This window comes from Trachymyrmex septentrionalis, unplaced genomic scaffold, assembly GCF_001594115.1.
Source record: "Trachymyrmex septentrionalis isolate Tsep2-gDNA-1 unplaced genomic scaffold, Tsep1.0 scaffold9, whole genome shotgun sequence".
Taxonomy (NCBI): domain Eukaryota; kingdom Metazoa; phylum Arthropoda; class Insecta; order Hymenoptera; family Formicidae; genus Trachymyrmex; species Trachymyrmex septentrionalis.
Genome location: NW_017306091.1, coordinates 3,859,760 through 3,870,606, shown reverse-complemented (window position 1 = coordinate 3,870,606; position 10,847 = coordinate 3,859,760). Strand labels below are relative to the sequence as shown.

Sequence of the window (10,847 nt, the reverse complement as noted above, 5' to 3'; positions counted from 1 at the left end):
CCTCCCTTTACCTTTTGCAAACGCATCTTGCGAAAGAGTCGTACGCACAAACGCGAGCGCGACGGAAACGTGGCTGCAACTGCGTTACACGTTTTTATCATTGGTGTTTAACCGAGGAGCAACAAAACGCGTTGTCTTATGAACGAGTAGATTTTATACTTTCTTTGAGAATAACTGCCCGCGATCTCTACAAAAATATTTCGTTCTCTTCGTTACACAACAGCCTCAATGGCGCGTCTCGTCAGTTGTCATTGGCGTCGTCCTAAATTGAATTTCTATCATGTTCCTATTAGTTTCTTTTATGTCGAGCGAACGGAGTAAATCTCTTTTGCTCGCGTCGCAGCTACATCGAATTTGGCTGGAAATTGAAATTCGCTATGTACAACCATGCTTTCCCATTACGTTTTTCGTCTCCTAAGACAGACGAGACTTACTATGTTAAAGAAAATGACAGCTAACTACTCATCTAAGCTCGTGTACGCTTGTACACTGGACACAATAATTATTCTCTATGCGCCAGGCTCGTTAGTAACGGTTTAAGTTTATACGTCGAGGTCTGGATGAGTTTGCGAAGAAATAATTAATCTAATAATTGCATTAGACAATCATATGCTGCGATCGAGAATTGCATTGACAGTTGTAATTCGATTTTCAGAAAATGTCAGACTATATCTAGACATACCGTTTAGAAAACACATGATGTTCTTAGATAATTTCGCCTGTGACAGATTACCGAGTTTTCGCCAATTCAGAATTTCTGATCGGATGTCGTCTGTCCACTATTATTTCTGAGATATTTGCAGTTTAAGATAACATCAAACATCCGTAAATTCCTAATTCTATACATTTAGACTTCCACGTAGGGAAACATTCGCCCTCGAATCCATTTATCCACCTTGGATTGTAAAAGTTCTCGGTTTTCAGATCCGCAGTTATTAACAAACGCGATCATGAAAACCGGACACGGTGCCTCTCTATCGATCTGTAACAGTATTGTTACAATTATCAATGAGAGTGTTATATCGTGAGGCTATAAGTGGAGATCAAAACCCGAGGAGTTATCGGATTTCTTCAATACCGCGCGATTCACTCATCGTTCTTCTTCAGGAACGAATGGAAGATGTGGTCGAAGACGTTGACGCAAATCGATTCAGTTTGCTGTCAATGATGATCTCATCGCCGTTCCTAATGTTGTATCGATAGAGCTGCTTGTTTGGATAGAGCATTTCCTCCGGTCCATATTGCGCCTTCATTTCCTAAAATTATGAATTCATTTCAATTTCTTTAGCATTGATACTGCAATACGCGAATATCTAATTTTATTATTAGCAGCTAAATGATTAAGAATTCGCGTTTGTACCTTATATTGTAATTATATTGTACTTTGAAGAACAAGGCTACATGCAAGTCAGGATAAGGATCGTTCGGAAGGTAATGCGATTCATATCGCAACTTCAGGTTTTTTAAAGGATCGACCAACACTCTGCAAACAATATTACAGTCGTTCAGTTAATATAGAACAGAATAACTCACTTGGTCAACGTAGAAAAGCCTCATTCTGTTGGCAGGAATTTTCACCATACTTTCCAACTTAGTTTTTAATTCGAAAACTGTTCTATATACATCAACCGATCGTACCTGAAAGCATGAATTGTTTGTGACTGTCATTTCCATCAGATAAAAAAATGTAGTTCAGAAAGTTCTTCTGTATATATTACGAATATATATTTTTAGAAGTAAATACTTGTATAGACTTGATTATTTTTCGAGTCTCGCGTGTTCAGGAAAAATTATGGAACTAGTGAAAGTTTATCGTTACGCGCGATACACTTTTGTTTAAAGTAATGAAACCCGATATGATATGAAATTAAATACCTCGACGAGATCTCCGTAAGTGAACGTAACCTTGACCCTTTTCTCCGGTGTTAAATCTACGTTCACCAAGGGGTCCAACTTTCCGTGAATAGCCACAAGCTCGGAATATCTGAAAATCACAGAAGAGGGTCAAGTTAGGCTTCTCCGGGCCCACGGTAAAAGAACGAGCATGGCCATGAAACGAGAATAGTCCAATGGACTCTGGCGAAGTTGGAATCGCCCGAATAAGGCTTTTCCGCGAGAAATTTCGAATTTACGTTAAAAGCGCATTGAAGCAACTTGCGGCGCCTTTGAAAAAGTATTTGAGAATAATTTTACGCGAGTCTTAATTATTTTATCAAAGAAAAAAAAAACCTATTAAAATTGAACTTGGCGAGCGTCGAGACTTGCCTTTCGGGTCGATCAGCTTCCGGTTTGTCCATGTAATAACGTATGAAGGCCCTCTCGGCATCCTCGCGCTCTTGAGACGATATCACGCCGCCGCCGTTCAAAGTCTCGACGTTTGGCAGTCGGGCTATTAGTAGCTGCCGCCTCTCGTGTTCTGTATATTCTCGAGGACTCTGGGAAATGTTAAACCAATATAAAGCAGTGGCCAAAAGCTCGCAATATCTAGTACAGATAATCGTGCAAATATAATATGATGAGGATTGACAAGTTAAATTAGATTGGATAAAAAATATATATAAATTAATTAAATTAATTAAAACAAAAAACTGCAGATTATAAATGCCAATAAGTTAAAGAGTAGGAAATATATTCCGCGGTAAACGATTTTTCATTGAAATGGGTTTTCATTGAATCGAAGGCTACCATGTTACGCACTTTTAATTAGCACAATGACGTGTTGATTTATTCCATTTCTCGTACATAAAGTAAAGCCTCACGTGTAACAAGTTCTAATCTATCTGCTATTGCGTTGTAACTATATTTTCTGTATAATTTTTATTTCATTTAATTTTTTTACTTTGTATTGAAGAAAGGCGACACAAAGATTTAATTCCACTCTAACAATAAATACAAACAGTGATTCTTTTTATTTCACGGATCGTCTATTAATATTAAGTTTTCTTAACATAACCGTGTTTGGAAGTGTAATATATAGGGGATGCTTGCAGAAAGTGTATTGATTTCAAGTTCCAAGAACTTGTTTTGGGAACCCATGTTGCATTAATCTATCAGCCTGTTTGATCACGTGCCAAGATTCATTGCTGCATATTCACACGAAAAGATCTTTTACTAGGACGCGCTATTTCTCATGTAACCGCTAACGGCTGTTGCAGTTTTGATGTAGGGAATTAAACATGTGTCTCTAATTCGTTTATCAAGCGTGTTCAGACTTCATTCTTTGAGATGCACTTTAAGAATGAAAATAGCCACTGATTTCAGAACGGTATACTCGTGTCATATTTCGTGCATTTTGATCTTTCATGGGTCAAATTTATTTTACGTCGTAGTAATCAATATTATTCACAAGAATTAATATATATAATTATTTGATAACAGTTTTTTATTGATTCCTGTCTTGTCTTCCAAAATTTCTCTTTTATTTTGCATTTAAAAAAAAGGAATACAAAGATTTAAGTATCTACTCTAAATAATATCTTTATTTAACATCTATAAATTTGTAAGCAACATCTAAGTAATAATTTTAATATATATTTAAAAAAAGTAAAAATATTGTTTATATTAAACATGATATTGTTAGTTTTCGTTAACTGAGTCACACGTAAAAGAATGAAAATGTTTTCTAACGTAATGCAAGACTTTCCAATTTTCAATTATCAAAGAGGTCGAAGACCATTCACCTCGAAAAGCGGGCAGCCTTGGATCCTGAGCGACTTTAACGCGGGAAACCTGGCCAGCCTTTCCACTTCGTCCCAAATGGATAGCAGAGTACCATTCAGATTCAAGAACCTCAGCATTCTGAAGGGATCGTGAGGCGACTCGATGGTCATTCCATTGGATTCCGGCTTCGACTCGGATCTGTCGTAGTTCACCTTGTTCTCAAATATCCTATTTCCCTTATCGTCTGTCGACGAAGTGTGTTCATCTGTATCTAAGTGATTCATGTTTTCGCTATCCTGACCGAGTCCTTCTTCCTTTGCTCGACGGCCATCCTCGCTTGGCAAATTCTGATTTTCCTCCAAACCAAGCGATCTGATTGGACACTCAGCGAGAACGAGACTCTTCAGGTTCGGAAATAAGTATCTGAAGAAATACACGACAGACAAATCTTTCAGAATAACGACTTATTCTTTCAGAATTACGATTCAGCAATTTTATTTTATAATTAAGGAAACCGATCGATTCTTTTTCACAATTAGTGACATTAAAATCACCTACCCTAATTTCGAGATCTCGTTCCAAACTTCCACCGGATTGCCAGTAAAGTGTAACTTTTTTAGCGCCGGGTTCACGTTCTCCGGCTTTTGATGATCCAAGTCCACCGTTTTATATTCGTTCAAAGACAAATGGAGCTCTTCCAGATTCCGCAGAAGCCGCACCAGCCCCTGCACCGTCGACCAGGACACTCTGGTACCGTTCAGCACGAGATTTCTCAGATGATCGTAATTACCATGTTTGATCTCCAGCACCTCTGCGAGGCAGTTGAAGCTCAAGTTAACAAACTTGATTTTGGGCATGTGCTGCAGGATGCCGAATACTTCCGTCCATTGTGACAACTTGTTCTGCGCCAAGTCAAGCTCCTCGACGTTCTTGCATTTGTTGCGAAGTTTCTCGGCGTCGTTACCTGCCGATTCAATGTCGCAGTCCTGGAGTACCAGTAACGCCGGCACCGTATGTCGTGGAGACTTCTTAGGGATGAAGATGCTCACCGACAGGGCGGCTTTGGGCGAACCAGACTCCGCCTCATCATCCGTTAATGAGCAATCCGTCGTTGAACTGCCGTACTTTAGCTCCAGCGCTTCCAACAACGACGGCATTTTTACAGCATTCTAGAACATCATAGAGAAGCTTGAGGACTTGATTTCTCTATCGAATACGTGTATCTTCGTAATTATAACAACTATATCTTATAGTAACTATCGAATCATCTATTATTACTGAATAATTTTATGAAAATCGTTGTAGTAATCTCGCTTAATTAAACAGAAAAAGTACTACTTTCCTATCCATTTATAAGTTTTTTTACTTTTCTTCAATAAAACAATGACAGAAATTATTAATATACTTTGATTATATATCAATGCATTGCACGTATTAATTGCGATAAAACAAATATTTATCGCGTCGAATAAATCGCAGGTACATCATTATTTTCCGATAACTTTTGAAAAGGATTCAGTCCATTTTAAAGAAGGAAGATATGAGAAACCATATAGAGAATACGTTGTACCTTGAATTATTTGAAAATAAATACTGTTTTTTTAGGATAACCATGAAACGATACGAGTATGCGAGTAAATGCGCACACTGTCGGTCAAATAACACAAAGCGGCGCCACTAACCGCGGGAACATAAAAGGAAGGAAAAGGGATGAGGGAAAAAATCTCTGAAGCCGGTCATCCTCGAGACATGTAGAATCTGGTCTCGCCATATCCGCTAAGGTCACGCCATTGTCTTTTTGCGCAGCCGAGAACCAGGTACCGGTTCTCTAGCAGTCTCGACAGAACGATTCTTCGTGGTCGCGTCTCAACTCGCCCACGCGTACCAGTATCCAGAGACAGCTTGAAATAATCCCGAACCTGCCCTAGCCGGCGAACCGCATGCTAAGAAAATCACCCGTGACGAAAAGTTTACGATTATCGTTGCAGCTGCACGAGCGTGTGCAAAGAGAGAGAGAGAGAGAGGTATTTCGATACCCTAAAAGTTCAGTTTGATTCGGACAGAACGATCTCGTCGAGTAGATCATTAAAATCCTCCTCGAGGATCTTAAATCTGTCTTGGAATCCTTTTAGAAATCGAGATATAACATTATACAGCAGCGAATAAACTTTCTTTCCAAAGAGATACTCCAACGTGTAACAATTCTACGTCATTGTCATTGAACGATCTTCCCGTGAGTACCGTAGAGTTCTCTTTAGTGTCACTTTAAATCCCGTAATCCTAGCGCAATCTGAAGCGCGCGCGCGCGCGCGTGTGTGTGTGTGTGTGTATGTTTAATGAATATCGCGTCATAGAAAAGCTTTTCGACTTTCCTCGTATCGCGATTTCTCGAGCGCGACGATGATACGTGTTGCGACAACGTGCATAGTTTGGACGAGCTTTCCGATCAATTATGGTTATTAATGCGTAGTCGGATTGCTACGTCCTCACAACAACAAAACGGTGATAAACGTCTTTCTACTCGTGCTATATACGGCGACTCGGTCATTCGATGCGTCCTCACTATGCATGGACGACCGCCATTCAACCACGTGTCGCAACGCCGCCGCGAATACCTGACTCTAATGTGCACGATCAATGGTATTCCCGTTATTATCAGGAGATCGGGAAGACTTTTTGCATTTCTATTCGTGAAAGTATAACGAGCGAGTAGAGTGTCTGACACGATTTAGAGATATCCCAAGCCCGTGTGCGTTGAGTTGCCTGTCGACAGGAAGTCAAGATGTTTTTCTATTATGTATCACGTCGTTTACATATGCGATATCTCCGCCGCGGAATCCTGATGTTGACAAAATACAGTCGTGACCGTAATAAATCAGCGACTCGCGAGAGCTCGTCGAGAGCTCGCTCGCGAAACGGAAAACTGTTACGTTAGTTCGACTGGATAGTCATGTAACACGTAAGGAGTCATTTTCATTTTTTTTTTTTTTTTTGTTGTTAAATCCACGCCAAATCGCGAATGCGTTTACATAAGAAAAACATTACGATATATCACGGTACGTCATATGTTTCGAAGCGTTCTACTAATTTACGTTCTGTTTCGTATCGGCAAGCCTGCTTGTTGGAAAGCAATTCTCATATAATCAATGCAAATTCTACATAAATGACCTACATAAATATTTATCACTGTGAATGGATGATGTAACGCAAGTTATTCCTTCGCTTCTGTTTATCCGAAAGGTTTTATTTTCCGTTTGAATTCGGGCGACTTATAATTGGTCCAAGTAAAGGAAAGAGTTTGCGTGAAAATAAAATCGTGTACATTTAGAAACGAAGCAGAAGCGATACAAGTCTTCTTAAAAATTAATATAGAGTCTACTGTTATTAAACATAAATTTATATAATGAGACTCGAAAGAATCTTTCAGTGAAAAATGTAAAAAAAAGCCCATCGGAGCCCACATCAGGTATTCGTGCAGAAAAATTCTGGATTTTTCGTATGAACGTAACAAAACATACAAAATATCCCTCTCAACCCTTCAATCCTTATCAATTTAAAATATAAATCGAAATTATATAATTAATGCAAGCTCCATTTATTATTATTAACATACAGTTCCAAGGCTTGGTTTCAAGGAAATCTCCATATTGGTGTTTATTAAGGAAGTCGTCTATATGATAGATATTACGAATGAAACGTCATCGCGAAAGCTAACGCTCGTTCGCCAATTTCGCCGGAAATTCGGGCACGCTTCTTTACGCGCGACCTAACGACGTGCCGGAGTAGATATAAAACCAGCAGAGACGCGTAGGATCGTCAGATCGCGAGGAGTTAATTCGGGATGTGCTAGTTTCGATCCACGGGCGATTCTCTCGAATGTGGGAACAGCGGCGTTCGTTGATCGACGTCAAGTAGACGGCCGGCACGGATCGAATAAGACGTGACCGGCCTAGAAGTAGCAAATTGGTCTAACCGCCATTACTCTCCGCCTCCCCTGAGCGTAATAGCGACGAATATCGGTTCAACGGCCATGCGAAATTAACTTTCTCCGCTCTGCGGCTTCGCGCGCGCGCGCAAGAGAGAGAGAGAGAAGAGAGAGAGAAAGAAAGAGAAGAGAGAGAGAGAGAGAGGGTCTCCAGCAAGACCCCCCCGTGCATTGCACCGCGTTACGGTCGCATTGGAGTCGCGATGGAGGCGCGTTGTTCTATCAGCGCGATACCGGGAGTCGCGAAAGTCCGCAACGGTCAGCGAACACGGTCTCTGAGACTCGCCTTGTTTCATCGTAAGACAAGTGTACGCCGCGGGAAACGCGGGTCAGCACACTGACGCGTTGTTCGTGGATAGTCTTCGTAGCGCACGCAATGAAAAGCAATGATAAGCATGTAACGCAATCGGCAATCGATTTATCCCATCGGGATAGCGAGTATCGCGAAATGGAAATGTGCGAAAATGAATATCAACGGAGCGCTTTCGACGAAACTGCGCTTTGCAAGCGAGGGGTAGAATTCGGGAATGTGTTTTTTTTTTTCTCTTTTTCTTGCAACTCCCACACATGCGTGAATAATTTATACGCGATTGCGTATATCTCCTGAGCGTGTTGCTTAAAGCGGCGCCTCAGATTCCGTCCGTGAAATCGCGGACTTGCACGCTACTTACAAATCGGGCGATATGTCCGAAAAAGTAAGAGTGAAACGCTACACGCGCGGATCTAAGCGCACAGTTTTTTTTTTTCACGATTTACGGAAGTCGTAAGTGGATTGTACAAGCCAAGATTCACTCTCTACGTTTGTGTAATTTCACGCTGGCTGCAGATGTGTTCCGATTCATAAGATAGGGGCGTTTTAATATGACCGCCGAAAGCGAGGTTCGAGAAATCGACAAATTCAGAGCGGAAACTGTCTGGAATGAAGATGACTCGCAAGCTAGGATGAGGTGATACCTCAAAACGTAGATGTACGCCAAACGTTAATAAAATAACTAAACTGTTAGCGTACTATCTTTATATAAATCTCGCGAACGAAAACAATGTAAAAATACAAAGTATAAGGACTAATGTATACTAAGTGTATACGACAATATACGATAGTTGTTGTCTTTGAAACTAAGCAATTGGAACCACAGAAATGGATTGACGTTTATATTTTGATACGCATTAAAATAAAAAATGTTATTTAACTCAAGAGTAAATGGGTTGCTCCTTTAATATATCTAACAGTATGACAATATAAATTTAATATCGAACAATATATATATGTAAGAGGCTTTGACGAACACAAATGTATTTCCGTACTTAGGTGGTTTTTCTAGGTTAGTTTTATTCTAGTGGGAGGGGACAAAAAAAGAACGAGCCAGGCGAAATGAGAATTGAGCCGAGATAATAGTAACCGATAGATAATAGGAACATCGATGGGTGCGTAGTTATAACGCATATATGCAGTTTGCCAGACTGGCAATCAGCTGAGCCTCAAGGCTTGAACGGTACCAAGCGAACCCACTACAGCTGTCTTGTTCTACCGTACGCCATGCGTAACGTAACGCTAAATATACGACTGGTGGTGACGATTACGAAATGTCAGCAAGAATCGTCGGCGCAGTGGGTCAGTCGGGTTGTGTTTGCATGGTACGTAAGCGCCGGAAAAGATACAGCTGACCTTCCCGGCGATTCTCTGTGAACCTCGAGAGAGATAAACGTTCTCAGACCTTGAAGATAATTCCGTAGAAAAAAAAAAAAAGCGAAACGAGATCCCGAAAATCACAAATCACATTTGTTTCACAATATTCGTGGCGTGAATGAGTTTTCACGAAGCAAACAAATTGCAAAGCCGTTTAACGGCTTAGATTTATCTGTCGCTTTTCCTTCGCGCTTCCGTTTCAGGGACTCAGGGTCGCCGTAAAAGCGCCGTAAATTCGAACGCGCGCGATAAACCTTTAAAATATTAAAACGGAAGCGCGCGAGGTTGAATATAAAGGATTTGACAGACGTATGTATATTTGTGTTCTAGATTCTCTATGTGATTACCGCGCGTCACGCGTGTAGGAATTCTTCCCTATACAGAAAGAATAATTTTGCTGGCGTATCTACTAAATTTCGGTGGATCCAAAAATAATTTTGTTGGATTATCCAAAATAATTATGTGGCTATATCAAGCATAATGAGCACGCTGTAAAATGTTTGGAGCATTCTGACAATCAGTTTGAACAGTCTCCATAATTATTTGGATTTAATAAAATCATTGCTTTGATCGGTTTAATAAAATGATTTTCAGATCTATATTTAGCCTTTTTAGACTTTAGCACAACCGTTTTCTTTACACGTAAGAATCTGCAGGCTGTTCGTATCTAAGCTGCGTTTGTACCTAACAGAAAATAGAAAAACATCATTATGCAAAATGCAAACAATGAAATAAGCCGCTTGCAAGACATTCATATTCGCGAGAGATAAGTTTGTAAAACGAAGAAAAAAGAAACAAGGAGGGGGGAGGGAGAGAGAGAGAGAGAGAGAGAGAGAGAGAGAGAGAGAGAGAGAGAGAAACTATGCTTGCCACGTCAAACATCGCGGAGAGTAATAAACATCGCTGCCTCTCATTCCCTCCTTCTTTCCTCTTCTTTCGTCTTCCGAGAGGACAACGGATTAGGTAAGAAAGGGAGGGTTTTGTGCGGCGTGTCCTTTCACTGGTCGCGAAATGAGAGCTAAAAGCGCGAAACGCGCCGAAGCGAAACGCCACTTTTCCGCCTCACGTTTGAAAACCGATGGGGAAACATTGACGAAAGTCCGTCTGCTCCTCCGCTGCGCAAATGCGAGAGCCGCGGAATATTACTCGCTTCCTCAAGGTTGCCGCACGCTCTGCTCGCGCGAGAGCGCATTGTGAACGCACGTATCGGTATATCTATATATTCTCTCTGCCTCTATCCCGCCTCTATCTGCACACCTTTGTTGCACGGCACCATAGTGCGGAGCGGACTCTGAAGTCATTGTTGCTCGTCGCATTCGATCGAGAGGAAGGATGTAATTTTTATACGTATTTAATGTATCTAATTTTAACAATTATTACGTCATGTAATTGTCGAAATTGTGTTAAACGCACAACTTGGAAAGCGACTCGCTATAAAGTTTCGGAGAACGCGAACGAGTTTATCTTTTCAGACAGCACGCATGTCTAAAAGACGTCATAAAGATATCTGAAAAA

General features: G+C 40.7%; 1 protein-coding gene across 7 annotated transcripts in view; it reads right to left on the bottom strand.

Moving 5' to 3' along the window:
• Positions 1 to 10,847, bottom strand: part of LOC108755834 (tubulin-specific chaperone cofactor E-like protein) — a 19,545-nt gene that overhangs the window by 1,781 nt on the left and 6,917 nt on the right. For 2 of the 7 annotated variants that reach the window (XM_018499138.1, XM_018499139.1), the window contains exons 2-7: positions 4,219 to 4,829; positions 3,681 to 4,083; positions 2,266 to 2,435; positions 1,876 to 1,984; positions 1,534 to 1,638; positions 12 to 1,256 (exon numbers count right to left, since the gene is read on the bottom strand). In XM_018499138.1, coding sequence (XP_018354640.1) covers positions 1,104 to 1,256; positions 1,534 to 1,638; positions 1,876 to 1,984; positions 2,266 to 2,435; positions 3,681 to 4,083; positions 4,219 to 4,817 — 1,539 coding nt within the window. In that variant the 5' untranslated portion in view covers positions 4,818 to 4,829 and the 3' untranslated portion in view covers positions 12 to 1,103. Of the gene's footprint in view, positions 1 to 11; positions 1,257 to 1,360; positions 1,484 to 1,533; positions 1,639 to 1,875; positions 1,985 to 2,265; positions 2,436 to 3,680; positions 4,084 to 4,218; positions 4,830 to 10,847 lie in introns of those variants that run through there. The other 5 variants (XM_018499143.1, XM_018499141.1, XM_018499140.1 and 2 more) reach the window with 5 other exon arrangements.